The 16,667-nt window shown below is 38.3% G+C and overlaps 4 protein-coding genes across 6 annotated transcripts in view; 1 reads left to right on the forward strand and 3 right to left on the reverse strand.

Moving 5' to 3' along the window:
- Positions 1 to 855, reverse strand: part of LOC5518029 (CCR4-NOT transcription complex subunit 1) — a 35,564-nt gene extending 34,709 nt beyond the window's left edge. For both annotated transcript variants that reach the window (XM_048721244.1, XM_048721243.1), the window contains exon 1: positions 543 to 855. In XM_048721244.1, the coding sequence (XP_048577201.1) occupies positions 543 to 650 (108 nt within the window). In that variant the 5' untranslated portion in view covers positions 651 to 855. The remainder of the gene's footprint in view (positions 1 to 542) is intronic.
- Positions 856 to 896: 41 nt separating this feature from the next.
- LOC5518086 (actin-related protein 2/3 complex subunit 4) lies at positions 897 to 2,665 on the forward strand. The gene has a single exon (XM_032362543.2). The coding sequence runs from the start codon at positions 992 to 994 to the stop codon at positions 1,496 to 1,498; it is 507 nt and encodes a 168-aa protein (XP_032218434.1). The 5' UTR covers positions 897 to 991; the 3' UTR covers positions 1,499 to 2,665.
- A 509-nt stretch (positions 2,666 to 3,174) lies between these two features.
- Positions 3,175 to 8,214, reverse strand: LOC5518028 (protein AKTIP homolog). Its single transcript, XM_001637957.3, has 9 exons — positions 7,961 to 8,214; positions 7,488 to 7,732; positions 7,137 to 7,201; positions 6,038 to 6,138; positions 5,567 to 5,655; positions 5,067 to 5,165; positions 4,774 to 4,878; positions 4,304 to 4,364; positions 3,175 to 3,829 (listed from the first exon to the last, which is right to left on the reverse strand). Exons 1-9 carry the CDS (start codon positions 7,991 to 7,993, stop codon positions 3,734 to 3,736), a joined length of 894 nt encoding a protein of 297 aa, XP_001638007.1. The 5' UTR covers positions 7,994 to 8,214; the 3' UTR covers positions 3,175 to 3,733.
- Positions 8,215 to 9,082: 868 nt separating this feature from the next.
- On the reverse strand, positions 9,083 to 16,646 carry LOC5518085 (cyclin-D1-binding protein 1 homolog). Of its 2 annotated transcripts, XM_032362542.2 has the most exons (12): positions 16,512 to 16,646; positions 15,344 to 15,415; positions 15,113 to 15,192; positions 14,094 to 14,175; positions 13,833 to 13,929; positions 13,206 to 13,276; positions 12,548 to 12,624; positions 12,141 to 12,260; positions 11,828 to 11,949; positions 11,497 to 11,557; positions 10,608 to 10,654; positions 9,083 to 9,951 (listed from the first exon to the last, which is right to left on the reverse strand). In XM_032362542.2, the coding sequence occupies exons 1-12, from the start codon at positions 16,594 to 16,596 to the stop codon at positions 9,843 to 9,845; spliced, it is 1,023 nt and encodes a 340-aa protein (XP_032218433.2). In that variant the 5' UTR covers positions 16,597 to 16,646; the 3' UTR covers positions 9,083 to 9,842. The 2 variants fall into 2 exon arrangements, with proteins under 2 accessions (XP_032218433.2, XP_048576763.1); XM_048720806.1 differs by lacking the exon at positions 9,083 to 9,951 and having other exon boundaries at positions 10,653 to 10,788.
- Positions 16,647 to 16,667: the final 21 nt, after the last annotated feature.

Genomic DNA, 16,667 nt, shown 5'->3' on the forward strand with positions numbered 1-16,667 from the left:
TTCAACATGTGATTACAAATTTGGTGTTGAACCCTGAAGTAAAATGGTTATTCAAAACTCAATCTATCTCATGTGTATTTTTCTAAAATAAGCTTGTTTTATTCCTGAAAGAACATGTGAGAAGTACACACTTGTGTACACAAGAGTATTGCATGCTAATTCTTACATAAAACTCTGACCAGTTTCATCAACTGTAAAAAACCATTTGATCATAACCCTATGAGGGCTAGAAAGAGTGGAACTAAATATGACATTTTATTGACAAAATGCATTACAGTGAATTCATAACAAATTTGAATTACATTTTAAGAGATAAAGTATAATACTCGATTTTAATAAGTGCTCATCATTTTGACCAATACTGATCATAGAATCGACGTGGATAAAAGAATATAGAATGGGTTATATATACGAAAAGAAAGGTCATGCACAAAAAATGTTTTCACAAAGAAGAGATAATAATTATTCAGAATGGCAACTGATAAAAAGCAACGGTATACATATCACGCAAACACGAAAAGAACAAATAGAAAATGACTGACCTCGTGGATCTCCGCCACGGTGGACTTGAAGTTCTTTTTGCTGAGTTCAGTAACAGCAAATGAGATCTGCTTCAAAGACAGAGACAACGCGTCTACACCGGTGCTCATTGGAAAAGCACAGATCCGCGGCACAAAATGCTAAGCTACACTAATGAAATCACGTGTAGGGACTCTTGAATCCCTTGTCTGTGTTTCAAAGCATCACTTAAGACATTTCTATGAGCCAATTCTCAGAGAATATCAGTAATATTTTCAACGATGGTTGAAAACACCGAATTCTAAAATGGCGACTTTGCACGCTTTGTTCTTTACCCATAATGCAGTCCGGTGCATGCGGTATTTTGTATAGAGCATGCGCACTAGCGAGAGGGAGGAGGCAGGAAGTTCCGCCATCTTCGTTGCAGTCTAGCTCTTTCAGCTTCTTCAAATTAGATCTTTCTCCTTCGAAAATGGCTGCAACATTAAGGCCGTACCTGAATGCTGTGCGTTCAACGCTCACAGCTGCTATGTGCTTGGAGAATTTCGACTCACAGGTCGTGGAGAGACACAACAAGCCCGAAGTCGAGGTGCGCAGTTCAAAGGAGCTGCTTCTTACTCCATTGGTCATCAGCCGAAACGAGAAAGAGAAAGTCTTGATTGAGGGCTCTATTAACTCCATGAGAATCAGTATCGCAGTGAAACAAGCCGACGAGATAGAAAAAATCCTGTGCAAGAAATTTATGCGTTTTATGATGATGAGAGCGGAGAATTTCTTCGTACTTCGTCGCAAACCCGTTGAAGGTTATGATATCAGCTTTCTGATTACAAATTTTCACACAGAGCAAATGTTTAAACACAAGCTTGTCGACTTCGTGATTCAGTTCATGGAAGAAATTGATAAGGAAATAAGCGAGATGAAGCTTTCTCTCAACGCAAGGGCGCGTATTTGTGCTGAGGAATTTTTAAAGAACTTTTGAGGATTTGGACTTTGACAGAAACAGTTAAAAAACATTGTCAAATTTATCCAACATAACGTGAAGAACTTTCTAAATCATGGGATGTTGCAAAGATACTTGCTTCTTGGAGATTAATGGCCGTATACTTTGTACAGTTGATGTTGCATGTCTAGTTCTTACCCAAAAAATATATTTTCGTACATGGACCAAAAAAAAAAATAGCAGTAAAATTTAATTATAGATTGTTGATATTTAGCCCAAGCCAGATCTGGAGCTTGTACACTTGAAAAAAGGGCAACTAACACGCACCAAATATTTCTAAAGTTTGTTTCCAGTGTTAGTTGAAGCACCGAATTTCTTGAATAAGTGCCAGGAGACTTTTTAATTTTTTCCAGGAGGGGCTCCACTTCAGGAGAGGCATTATCCTAGGGGAATTCTTATTTCCAAATCTGTTTTCTAAACAAATAAGCGCTTCTTTTTACAACATTCAAGAAGCTATTTATACTCTTCCAACTATAACAAAACAAGCTTTCAATGATATAATGTTGTTGCATGTAGTACTATCAGTTTTCATTACTTCCCTTCTAACATTCCAATGCTCACTCCACTTTGTCATTGGAGTTTTAAGCCTGGCACACACGGTGAGCAAAACTTCACGCGTGCAATTTGCTCACTGCCTTGCGAGGCCAAAAAATCACCATGTGCGGATGCCAATCGAACGAAATCACGTCTCGCGAGCAACTGAGACAAAATTCTCACCTTCTTGAACTGTGAGTTTTTGGCCTCGGGAGGCAGTGAGCAAATTGAACGTGTGAAGTTTTGCTCACTGTGTGCGCCGGGCTTAAGTGAAACATGTTTAGGCAACACACATATTCTTTCATATTTTTCAAAGCAGGGGAGGTGCTTATTCAAGCAATTACTGCATTACTCACTGTCAGTAACACTGGCTGCCTTATTTTAGGAGTTTGTTTGCAAATTTGCCTTTACATTTCTTTGAATTTCTAATCTAGTAACAATAGTGCAAAACTACATGGTCTCACATTTTCTTAAAAATGTCATTTTTTTACTTGAAAGTTGTTGATTGTTCTGTATACTCCATACTTTACTGTGGTTTCTAAAGAAACAGAACTCAAAGAAACAGAAAATTAAGTAGTCTTACCAGGGATAATGAATAAAGGGCTACAAAAATTGATTTTTCAATAGCAGATTGAATAGCTTTTTAATTAGTTTGAAAATATCTGCATTCTTTTTTATTTGGGATGGCAGTCTTATTTACAAGATACCCTGGGAGTCCACATTGCATAAAGGGTGAACCCATGGAACCGCTTGTTTTTTTTTTTTTTTAGTGTGAAAGCTTTGGTCGAGGTTCATTGGTATGTAAAAAAAATTTGAATTTATTTATCTTTTTTCCTGTGTAATGGGGGGGGGGGGTCAACATTTCACCTGTGTTAGAGAAAAAATTGGTAACATGTGAAGCATTTGCCTAAAAATGCCTGTGAGGGAGGCTAGTAAAGCATGAATCGGGGACACATTTCTACTAAACTTGCAATGTGCAGTCAGGTTTGTTGTAAGCTTGGTACTGTACTTTGGAAAGCGTTAACATGTCAGGTATTTTGGGAGGGGGTAGCATTGAGGATCAGGTTTTAATTAGCTGTAAGTATTTATCCTTGGTATTTTTTGAAAAGACAGAAACAAAATGAAAGAACACGCTTTAATAAAAGAAATAATTTAAAAAAATAAATGTTACTACCATTATACTTATTTATGAAATCGACTTTACAAAAGATTGAGATAGTTGAAAATAGATAGTTACAAATGGCATAAAGAGGCTTTCACTAGACTACATGACAGATACCCAGAACTTAGTTTTCTCCAACAATTCTTCCTGGAACAACCAAGACCCTGCCCAGGGTGCAAAAGTGTTAGTGAATTTTGATCATGCTAGGAGATATAGGATACCATCCACTATTCATTTGTCAAGCCTTTTTGGGGTTGTGATACCCTTTGTCGTAGGTTACCCATCCCACTCATGAGAAATTAAATAGTTGCCTCTGAGTCAACCTCCAAAGAAATAAAGGAAATTGTTTTAATCAGGAGATTAAAATGCAGAAGGAAGGTAAATTCACCCCAACACCGGCCCCAGGGGCAAAAACCCGTCTGAGAACAGGTTGCGTAAGATTCTCCAGGAATATTCCTGGATTTCAATATTTAAAAGTGCAATGTAGTAAAAATAAAACTAGAATGTCTAGTAATTTGTTAACTCTCTTCTTTTGAAAAGATGGCACCTCCCTTTTTCATCCACGAGAGGCCAGATTTGTGTGCGTTCGCTGTTGGAAGACACTCAGGTTTGCTCTGAAATAACAACAAGCCATAAGTTTATATATTGTTCTATATTTATTGATTTTGAAATTACAGTATCTGACAGCCATTTGATGGTGTCCTCATGACAAAGAAGTAAACCCTCCTGTGTGATTAGGCTCTTTTTCCAGCTGTTGCAAGGCAAACAAGCTTGAAATTGATTGAGCCTACTGTTAGCCTACTTATCAATCACATCCTCGATGAAACTTGCAATATACACACTGCTTTCAATATTTTGAAATATTTTTCAGGTTTTCCGTTAAAAATAATCGGAGATTGTAACGTAATCGACCGGAAGTAAACTGGTGACAATGCGGCTTTAAAGGTAAGGATTATTGTACCCTGCTAGAAGAGAGGGGGTAGACCCCTTTATAACACTGAAAAAAAATAAGTTGAGCAATTTTACATAACAGCTACTCCCCCAATGGCTCTAGTAGGATGATTGTACATATATATCCACTTTCCAACCTGGCTTTCAATGATTTGGTTCTTCACATCATCTTGTTTCTCTGGAGTTAACTCCACAAACCTAAAATTGCCAAAAAAAGTTTTAAAACCACTTTAATATTTCAACTAACAATAAGATATTATTTTTGTGTGTGCTGTCCCCTAATAGATGCACAGATGATGCAGTCAAGTTGCATGAATGTTGTTCCTGACACGCTGTGACATCTTCCTATGCATGTTCTTCTTATGCATTAGAGGACAGCAGACACAAAAAAAAATAGATCTATTTTTAATTAAAATGTTTTCTTATGCTCTTATAACACACAGACCCTTGACTAATCAGAGTGCACTATTTATACATACTTGATAGCATGAGGGTCATCAGCCACAGACCCTTGACTAATCAGAGCGCACTATTTATACATACTTGATAGCATGAGGGTCATCAGCCACAGACCCTTGACTAATCAGAGCGCACTATTTATACATACTTGATAGCATGAGGGTCATCAGCCACAGCCAGATGCAATTCATTATGGCATCTCCGCAAGCATTCATTCACTTTCTGCTTGTAGCGATCTTTGTCATTTTGATACCTGGTAAATTTGGAATTAAAATGGGAAGGTTTAAATGTGAATGACTTATACTTCAACACCATTACAACAATAATACAGATCCAATTGTACAAGATTTACCCTACACAAACCTAAAATGCTGAGAGACCTCAGGTCCAGCCACCTATCTGCCTTTCTTCTTATAGATATGGTATCTATATAATACTCACATTTCTGCAGCTTCTGGGTTAAGAGGGTCCCTTGAATCTATCTTGTAGAATATTCTTTTTGCATACAATAAAACTTGCCAAAGATGATTGATATTTCTCCTGAAACAATCAGTTGTATTACAGTAGTTAGAAGGCCATAAACATCTGCACAGTTTAATGCCACTATAAACCTCATCTTCAGCTTATTATCATTCAACCTTTAAAAAAAATGACTACAAAGAGTGAACTTTAAAATAATGGCTTGTGACTAACAAAGTGCATGTTGTTTAAGTCTGATGCACTCCACAATTGGATTGATCTCAAAACGCCTTACACAAAACATGACTGGACTACTGTATGGCCAAAGTCTTTGACACTGACACTAACCAACACTATCCTCTGGAATAATTAAAACTTGATCCATCTCATATGTCATAAAATAATTAGCTCTTGATTACAAATCAAACTTCAAAGACAGAGCTATGTATGAATGAGGATTGTTAAGCCTGGTACTATGTTACCTCCATCTAGGGAATGCCCGCCGAACATCTAGCTCCCCAGTTTCTATGTTAACCACAGGGTGAAATATGGTAGGCTTAAACACTAGAGTCTGCCAAGAGAGTAGACATGTTAAAAGGTTTGAGTCATGGAATATACTTATAGAGACAGTGGCAACAATTTTTTCTTAGGGTGCAAGAGGGTGTAAATGAAATTCTGAATGCTAAATAACACAAAACCATAACAAATTCCAATCTTGTGATTTTGCATGAAATTACTTATCATTTATTTGGGCTCAGAATCACCCAATGAAAACATTTTTTTGTTATTACCTGCGAGATGACAAGGCTTTTAAACACCCGACGTTATATCATCCAACAATGAAAGGTATTTACCAGAAATGTTCTTGTTAATAAATAGTACTTGTGATAAGACATCTCAAAAAGGCTGAATAAAATTAGCATTTACAACAACCAAAATCAATAACAACTTACGGGGCAGTCACCATCTGGGAAGTTCTCTGGGATAGTCATCTGAAACTTGAAGATGCCATCTTGGTACAAACCCATACGGATGAAAATTACCCCATACCATACTGAAACAGATTAATGAAACACACATCTTAAGCCCTGGGGACATTTCCAGACATAAGATTGGACTGGTCTGGATGTCATGCTGGAATTTTTTAATTGACTCTCAAGAGCACTTGCCAGCCACTCATTCAACATTGGCAGATTATGTGATGACATCTCAAAATAACCATCTAAAATCAAAGTTATTAACTTTATTTCTAAAGTTCAGTCTATAAAAATAGAAGTGTTCTAAAACTTGGTATTTGGCTAGGATGGCAAAATGGTGCCAGACAACTTCTACTTCTACTTCTACTTTATTAACTGATAAAACCATGTCGGTATCACATCAGTATAAATAAATACAAGGTAAAAATATACAGATCTGTAATAATTTACATAACTTATACAATATATTCATAATTTGTAAAATAAATTTATAAAATAATTTTCAAAGCCACTTTAAGACTGGGAAATATTGTAAATATGTGTAAGACAAATGGTGAACTAGCTTTTGTAGGGAAGACAGGATGGTGAATGTGTTGTTAAATGTCAATGCCTGGCTAAACTAGGATACATTCTAAGGGCAACATGTATCATGTTACAAGTTTCCTAGTAAACACCAAAACTTGTAGCTGCATTACAAAACTGTTTCTCAGATAGATAAAAACATTCTCGTTTTTACAGAAGTTGTCACACACTTTATGTTTCTGGCTAATTAAATGTTGATAAGTTTTTCAATGGAAAGCGCTTTTCATGTGTTCACATCATATTCCTAGTATAACTCGTTTGTACCCCACCTCCTCTTCCCTAGGAACCCCTTCCCTCCTTTCAATGTTGTAGTCTGACACCTGCGACCTCAACATTGAATAGGGGGCAGGGGGGAATTTTTGTGTTTTCATTTGAAAAAATAGGATATTGAGTATTTAACTGATTAAGAAACCATTTTATCAACCATCTAATAGTTTAGCATAGGCCCATGCCTAGTTTAGACAGGATGGTAAAATACAAGGGTCACACTCACCAAGAGCTGACTTGGCCGCTGGTAGGACATACACACCCGGTAATCTCTGACTTCTCAGCTGGTTACTTGATAAACAAACAACAAGTTAGAATTGTGCTTCTACATAAACAACAGACTACAACAAGTTATAGCTGTCATACTAGATAAACATAAATAACAACAAGCTATCTCATACTAGGTAAACAAACAACAACAAGCTATAATGGTCCTACTAAATAAATAAAAACAACAGATAACAACAAGTTACTTATTATTGTTCGAATAGCATGATCTTCTAATCATTCTGTAAATTAGACAACATTAGCTGATGATAGAGACAGGAATACAGGAATCAGATAAGTTCTGACTTACTATTCCGCCATCAGAGTGTATTCGAGGAAAAACGGGCCGTAAGCTTTTACTTGCTCTGGGCTGGACCCTGAAGGAGAACGCTGTCTTGCAATCGACAAGTTCATGGATTTTTCCTCTGCTGGGGAGGGCAATGCCGGGAGCGCTTTTCGTTTGGACTTTTCCTCGCGTACTTCACGGCCATCACCGGGCTTTTTCTCATCATGTGGACTCGAGGAACTCTTTTCGTCCAAGTCTGACAAGAATAACTATGCGAAGGAACGGGATAGTGTAGAGGAATTAGTGTGTAAACAATCAAAATGCTTTTACATCGTAGCTATGTGAAAAGGAAGCTATTCTAAACCACTCGATGTTTTTCACTAAATTTTTTTGCAATTTAAGAGGACAGTCTTCAGAGATGGCGGCTACGTTTTGAGTGATGTATTTATTAGTTGATAGAACAGAGATAGGTTTAATTTGGTGATCTGTAATCTTACCTTCTTTTTAAGTTGGTGTGTTACGTTTAACATTTTTGCCGCGTTTTCATTGTGTCTTGTAGTGTAACTCAAAATAATATGTAATATTGGATAATCTTTAGTAATAGGTTAATGATAAGAGCGTAGTTTTAGCTCATAATTGCGGTGTAGAAGATCCTGTCAGGTAAACTACGATCTCATCGGATATTCAAATTACAACACAACAAACTAACACAAATCGGTCGCCATTTGGGAGCGTGGTCATGTGACACGAGCATCACATCGAGGCTACCAAAAAAGCACAGTGGGGAGGCACAGCTAATCTTGGAAAGAAGAATGTCCACCAAAAAAATAGGCATTAGTAAGGGCGGTAGGAACAGTGATTGTTAGGCTAAATTCTGATAAACCACAAATTTCCCTCTACTTTGGCTAACGTAACTTGATCGGGTTTTCTAATCAAACACGACTAACACGGAGAGCGCGTCGCAAACAAGGCACATTTAGCCAAATTAGAGGGAAATTTGTGGTTTTATTATCAGAATTTAGCCTAACAAACACTGTTCCTACCGCCCTTTCATTAGAAATTATGCTAAGAAATGACTTATCTCCGTGAAGAAAGTAGGGTGTGTTACATTCTTACTACAGTAGCGGATCCTGGGGGAGGATTTAGCCTCCCCCCCCCCCCTTTTGGGATGCCAGGAAGCCATATAGTAACAAAAAACCCCGTCACTCTTTGTCACTAAGCCAAACCCCTTCTTTGGCGAAGAGCTAGATCCGCCCCTGTTCAGACTGCTTACGAATATGCAGCCTTTTGCGGCTTTATCGTAAAAAGTGGATAGAGACTAGAGTCATTTGACATTTCTAACATGATCATTTTCCATCAGAATGTTCAGTAATCTTTTACAAATCCACAGATAGGAATGCACAGAACGTAGTTATAAACTTCATATAATCAATATGCGAATTTTTGTGATTCTTGAATAAGGCTCGATTTCTAGCTCGTTTCTGTGAGTACACCACAGGTATGCGTCCGTAAGCCTATTCAGCGCTGATTGTTGTAGGGGCATGTAGGAATCGAATTATTTTCGATTTTTGAACGCGATCATTGGCTGTGATAAAGTGAAATGTGAACGCGTGACTCGATTGTTTCTATGAGTTTTTTAATGTTTTTTTCTAAAACTGTTTTCATGTTCCATCTTGAGTTTGCGTACATTTCACCATATTTCAGTTCACTTCTATTATATCTTTTCACAAAAGATGTCATATGAACAAGCTTGACTGAGCAAAAAAGAACACAAGCCCAATAGTGGCTATGTAGACCTAGGTCATAGTATGCTATGCATGATGACATCACTTCACTACACTACTATAGCAACACACCAACTCCTAAGAGACGCTAACGTGAAAGACCCTTTATTTTTCCCTCTACATCTCAGCGAGCTGTGCGTGGTGTAACCGACAGGGCTATGAGTCTGGTTATGACCTCCCTATCAATGTGTGGGTATCTCTGGTACTTGTTTGTTGTACAGTTCGTTAGCTAGCCGTGAAGCTTTAACTGCCATAAGGTGTTTCAGCATATGTCTAGGGGTATGGTGTATTTTTCGCATTTTATTTCATCTGAATCAAATTTGATTTGCGGCCAATTGGCTCGGATTGTATGTATACGAATACAGAGCCGTAGCATAGCAGGCCACGTGCAAGATTTGGGGGGGATCACAATACAGAGACATTAAAAATTGGGGGGTACAGCCACGCCACTACTGTTCATTTTCTTATAATGTTTGAAAATATTGGGGGGGGGGAGATGTCTTCAGTGTCCCACCCGCTGCTACGGCCTGGAAAAGGGCTCATCCCCAGCTCGTTGCGCCCGTGTTATGGCGAAATGCACGGGGCACGCAAGCGATTAACTTTGCGCTTCCAAAGCCGAGGACATCTTAGCAAGGTTGTGGTCGATGGCTTTAGTCAGGAAGTCAAGCCACGTGTTGTCTGCCTCTTCAGTAAAATGCGAATTCCTGGAAACAAACGAAGTATTAACACACGTTGCTCCAATATTCCATCCTCGAAATTCTTTCACAAACATATATATATATCATCCAAGTTTTGACACCGATAACCATTTCATGCGTAAATACAATATGATGTGTGTTTAAAAAATCCTTTCTGTAGACGTAACGATGGCGCTGCATGGGATTTTGACTGTCCCATATTCAAAGATGCAAATCATGGCTCACTCTAGCTGATAAAATATCATTTTATCAATAAAAAATAAGGTCTGGATTTAACATATTGTATCGAATTGTTTACGATGGAATGTATTGAATGGAGCAAATCGGGGGTCCGGGCCCAACCTTGCTCATGACGAGATGATTACGCCTTCCGTTAACACCTTAGGTAGTTGAAATATGTTTAATTCTTTGTGTGTATTTGGAAAGAAAAAAAAAAGGTTTCTAGGTGGGTCTAGTGACCCATTACTAAGGATGTCGGTTTGAACTTACTTGATCCGCGGTCAGTGGCTTACTACTCTGGACCCCTGCGTTTATCTAGGCACGCCCCTACACGCTCAGGTTTTTAACCTGACTCAGTAGCTCTGTGCGCTTGATGGCCCCAAACCACGGTAAATTTCACATCTCGCGTCATTTTTACTAAATTTATAATAAATCCTGCATACCTTGATTTTTCGATGAGGTTCTTTAAACAGCTGCCGAGATCTCTAGCCTGAAAAAGAGAGACTCAATGTTACCCTGTTCCCAGAGAACATATCCACCCTCGGATCTTGGGCTGCTTTGTGACACTGGCGGATGTGGGAGGGGTTCACCATACTGGACACCTTATGTGTGGGTATGGAAGCCCTGAAGACAAAAATTTGGCGAATACCAGTTTTTGGTGCATTGCCATAAAATACGATATAAATGAGCTCTTAAATACAATAACACGAATGTATACAACCAAATGAGACGAACACACTATAAAAGTATTCAAAATATAGTTTTGGTTGACAACTACTTCCAAGAGTGTCTGTTTATAAGCACACCTTTCTGAAGCCAAAACACGCTATTCAAGCTAACACTTCACATTGATAAAATAAGGCATATTATTTCTTGGGAAGAAATGGAAATGGAGAAGGGAGAGGAGATGCTTGCTTCGTGTCTGCGAGGCAGCACAAAGGCGCACCCGGAAAGCGAATAGGTCGATTTCTTCCTTGCTCCTCCCCCCCTCTATTTCCCTAACATTTGTGTGAAAATTAATTAAACGTAACCGTAACATAAACCAAAGAGGTCTCATTTAGCTGACAAATACACATATTTCAAAAGGTTGCACTTAAAGATTTGAGTTAAAATCAATTATAGGAAATATGTGGCTCAAGAATTCGGTTATACTTTCGCCTGAAACCATTTATCATCTCACAGAACTGTCGTAACTTTCGGATGTAACATTTTTCCAGGTCACCATGTGTTGCGTATCTTAACATGAGCGTGAGCGCTTACCCACGCATGTCTCTGCTTTTTTCTCATTCTAATTTTCCTTCCCTACTAAAAGGTCAACTTTACAAAACCCACCTTGTTTGCAACTGTTGTATGATTCATCGGCGCGTACAAACTACTAACTAGGTCATCAACACTGAAATAAAAAGGATTTCATGCGTCATATACGTTTAGAGGATCTTTTACAACAATGCTAGTAAAAAGCAATTGCTGATTGGTCGAGGAAAGCTATGTTCTAAAATCATTTTTGTTGTTGTATTAAACAGACCTCATCTTTTTGGGGAAAAGTATGCAACGGGGAAAGTATGGAACGAGTTGAAGACCAGGTGCTGATCATAACATGCAGGGCGAAGCACCCATGCATTGTTAGAGGTCAGACGCAAAGAAAACAAGTCTTGCTTAATACCTTGGGCTGATCTTTTGTAGAATCTCCTCCATACTGTCAAGCTCTTGAACGAGCTGATGAGATGTGGCCTTTCCATAAGTACGTATAGCGCCAGACACTTTCTTCAAGCAGGACCGGCAAGCCTGGAAAAGCCAACTCCTTGTCACAACCATTTTCATCATAACTACCAATATTACCATGACTATTACAAAAACACCACCAGCATCTTCAACAATGGTACAAGCAACATCACCATCATAACAACAGCCACCACCAATATCATTATCATAACCATCACCATCATCATAATCATGAACATCACCATGTTACCCACCTTGACTACCCCTACGCAAGGTGCGACTAGCTGGGCATCATGGGAGGACCACCCTTGCTCATTAGTGCCATCTGTCTGGCTTGGGGAATTGGTATTTTCCCTTCCATTATTAGTTTGGGCCTGTTACAATAATCAAATTATGTTAGTTAAACTAAGTTTATTTGAAAATGTGTCGAAAATCAAGTATCAAAGCTGCATATCAATTCTCTTCAAATATATTGTATTTATTTTACTTAAAAGGCGTGTGCAATGTTTTCTACCTTTACATGGAATATTTTTCTCGACTTTGTTTGACCACCATGTTTAATGTGTTTGTGTTATTCTGAACTACAACACCTTTTTAACTTATTTTGAGGGAGTGTAGATCTTACTGTGACATGAAAAGTGCTGAATGTGGTGACTTTCACCTGTTCTACTTCTGAAAGAGCATCTTTGACAAGTTCAGAAACCATTTTAAAAACGTCAAGCACTGCATACTTATTATCTAAAACAAAAGAAGAACATACAGTCAATCAGAACGTTATGGACAAGAGAATAATACACCATGTAATTCAATTTCCATTTTTTTAAAAGAGGGGATAAATGGAATGCTACCAAACATACTAAAGGCCTGGCTAAACATTCAAACATGTTGGTCAAACATTGCGTTTGACGCAAATGGTTGTACGTTTAGCCACCCACAAAACATGGCACTCATTTTGGCTTCCACAACACGTCCAGATGTTTGAATGAGATCAAAACATTTCCTTCAAACATTTGTATTGAACGCATCCTCAGGGACCCAGGGCGTCACGGAGGTCAGCAGAGGTGATGCATTGAACGTGTATCATTTAGCCACTCATCACACAAAACATTGAGTGCTCTTCATGCTTTTATCCAATCACAGTTCAAATCCCATGGCGCCACTTTGATCTCAAACGTGCAGGCTCATGTTTTTTGGAAATGTTTTTCTGTTTAGCCACCTCGCCAAACATGCTCGCAAGAGAGTTTGATTTCAATGTTTGGCAAACATGTTTGAATGTTTAGACAGACCTTAAGGGAATGAATGGAAGGCTACTAGCATACCAAGCGGAAATGAATGGAAGGAATCACAGCGCTCCCATAAAGCACCTGCTGACTGGTTAATGGCTTGATTGCTAAAAAGAAGAATAAAACCTTGATTGATGCATCAGGGCATAAATATATAATACTTGCTTTACTTCTTTAATGAGATGATTACAACAAAACTTTTTAATTATTTTTTGTACCACAAACTGCTTAACCACACATGAATTTGCTTTACCACACAAGACATCAAATATCAAGCACCAATAGACTATACCACAAGACATCAAACACCATCAAACAGTACCACAAGACATGAAACACCACTACACAGTTCCACAACACATGAAATACCATTACAAAGTACCAACACATCAAACACCATTACACAGTACGACAACACATCATCTACAATTAAACAGTACCACAAGACATCAAACACCATTACACAATACAACAAGACATCAAACACAATTACACAGTACAACAAGATACTGCATTATCCACCATTACACAGTATAACAAGACATCAGATACCATATACACAGTACTATTACACATGAAATACCATTACACAGTACCACAACACATTAAATTCCACTTCATGTACAACAATATATCAAGCAACAAAAAAAAATTATCTGGTACCTGTTGTCATTATGCTTCATCAAAGATTGGACCAGGATTTTGGAACCTTCTACAATAGCACTGACAGTTGTCTGGATTCTCTTGTGAAGGGCCTTTCCTATAACCAAGCCAAAATATCATTATTTTCATGAAATGATTGAATAAAATTTTCAACACCTGAATTATGTTGGGGTACAAAAAAGCAACGACCTCTTTTGATTAAAGTTGTAGACATTACTGAGCACATATATTTAAATTAGTATGAATATGGAAAGGAAAAACCTTGTGAAGCTGGTAGAGAGAGAAACACAGTAAGCATTGCAATGATGGAGGTTTCAAAACCAGTAAGAACTCCCTGTAACTCCTGAAACCAGAAATGTAATAAGATTAACTTCATATCAGCTACTAAAGTGGAACCTGGATTTTACAATCCTGGATTTTATGATAACCTTGCTTTTACAATGATGTTCCTTTCTCCCGGTGGAAATACAGTGATAAATGTATGAAAAATTATCTCGATCTAACCATATTGGATACAATGATCTTCTCGATTTTATGATACAAATCTGTTCTCCCAAGCGTAATTTTGACCTTGATACAACCATATTACTGAGTCTGTCGATCAACAAAAAGAGAAAAACTCAAGACACCACATACGTACAGTACAGTTAATTGATTTTCTTGAATTGACAGATCTTGTTAAATGCAGATTACAGTTTACAGAGAGCAACTGTACAGTCTTACACAGATTACAGTAACAATATTATTATTTTGTAAAAGTTGATAATTAACCCAACCTCGCAACAACAATATTTTCAATGGATTTTCTTCTTTCTAATGATACCTTGATTTTACAATACATTTTCTTTCTCTCGAGTCACATAGTAAAATCCAGATTCCACTAATACGCACTCAATTTACCCTTCCAAAAATGCAAGTTTTTGTGTGTTAATAAGCCAAAACGATAGATAGAGAATGGGTTAGATGCAAGGAGACCTACACTGTCAATATATTACTGCAAGAACAGTAATACCTCTATCAAGTTACTAGCTATTGCAGCTAGCATGCTTAATGCACTAGAGAGGCATATTAAGGGGAAAAAACTGTTTTATTATGTAGACAATGAAAATAATCCTATTGTTGTTCTGAAGTCAAATGAGGTGAAAAATCAGATAAAGACAAGATCAAAACAAATGAAAAAATAAGCACCCCAGGGCTTCTAGAAGCTTTAACAAGTTTGTTAATGGTATCATAGCAGGCACGCACCACAGCTTTGATAGACATTTAAAAACCCTTCTTACCTCAGGGTTTGGGATTGGTGGCTTGGAATACATGGCTGCGAGCTTGGTGGCTTCTTTTGACACAGCCCTAAATGTCATTCCTGAAAGAGAGGAAATAAAACAAATTGCAGCATGTCTGCTCTGATAGGCATTGTTGCAGTTAATACATCAATGTGTGATATTTCTATTTTCATATTTACTTGCATATAATGCACATGATCAAGCTTGAAAATGTCAGTTTGGCAACCTTACCAAATTTAAGCCAGAAATCTTGGAGTGAGAAATGTGTTTCTAGGTCTTCCAATACTTGACGCAAACTTCCCTCTAAAAAAGTTAAAAATATGAAAGCTCTTACCAACAACGAATAGCTAAAGATTTTGTCTGCAAAGTTAGGTAGGAGAGGGCACCCCCTTTCGTCAGCTTCCAAAACATCTTTTTTTATGAAAAATCACAAAATTTTCATGCATCTATGCCTATGTATCCCCGCCTAGGTATACAGTCAATTGACAAAATGTTGTCATCAACTGGCTTTGTGACTATGTGACAAGCCCACATGTAAGCATGTGTAAAAGACACTGAAGTGCCTACTGCATATATTAACCACCGCATCTAAGCCTGAAAATATGCAGTGGCTAATATATGCAGCTAGGCTTTCAGTGGTTTTTACCCATGCTTACAGGCTGGCTTGTTGTGACTGTTGACATCAATGTTTTGTCAATCGAATGTATCTATGTCTATGTATCTCTCACCACCCCCTGCATAGCTATGCTTGTGCATCCCTTCACCTCCCCCCAGCAAATATATTACTATGCATCCACTCACCTCCCCCGATACCTGTGTATCCCCTCACCTCCCCCTGCATATTTATACCTGTACATCCCCTCACCTCGCCCCTGCAAATCTATTACTATGCATCCACTCACCCCCCCTGCATATCGATACCTGGCATCCCCTCACCTCCCCCTGCATATTTATACCTGTACATCCCCTCACCTCCCCCCCCCTGCATATCTATACCTGTGCATCCCCTCACCTCCCCCCTGCATATCTATGCCTGTGCATCCCCTCTCCTCCCCCCTGCATATCTATGCCTGTGCATACCCTCACCTCCTCCCTCCATATCTATGTAGTGCATCCCCTCACCTCCCCCCTGCATATCTATGCCTGTGAATCCCACCCCCCCTGCAATATTTTCAGAGCACCGTGCACAAATTTAATGAGCGGACTTTGATTATTATTAAAAGCATATTGGGCTATACTTTTTCTGAATGATTTTATGTTTGTATGTTTGGAAACCAGGCACGATCTTTTTCTATTTTCTTCGATTACAGAACACAATCGAATGTGTTTCCTTTTTGAAGCTAGAAATTCTACCGATAGAATTTTATTGGCACAAGAAAGGGATACAAAAACACATCACCTTTGACTTTACTGCCACAAAGTTGCAACGTGTCCACGAGGGAAGACAGAATCTCTGAGCTTTCCTCGTCATTGCCAGCCGCCATTTTGATTCACCCTCTCGACCCAGTCTCCTTTGCTTATTCCAGAAGTATATAATATACCTCTTTGGTTCTCT

The sequence above is a fragment of the Nematostella vectensis genome, chromosome 13 (genome assembly GCF_932526225.1).
Source record: "Nematostella vectensis chromosome 13, jaNemVect1.1, whole genome shotgun sequence".
NCBI lineage: Eukaryota > Metazoa > Cnidaria > Anthozoa > Actiniaria > Edwardsiidae > Nematostella > Nematostella vectensis.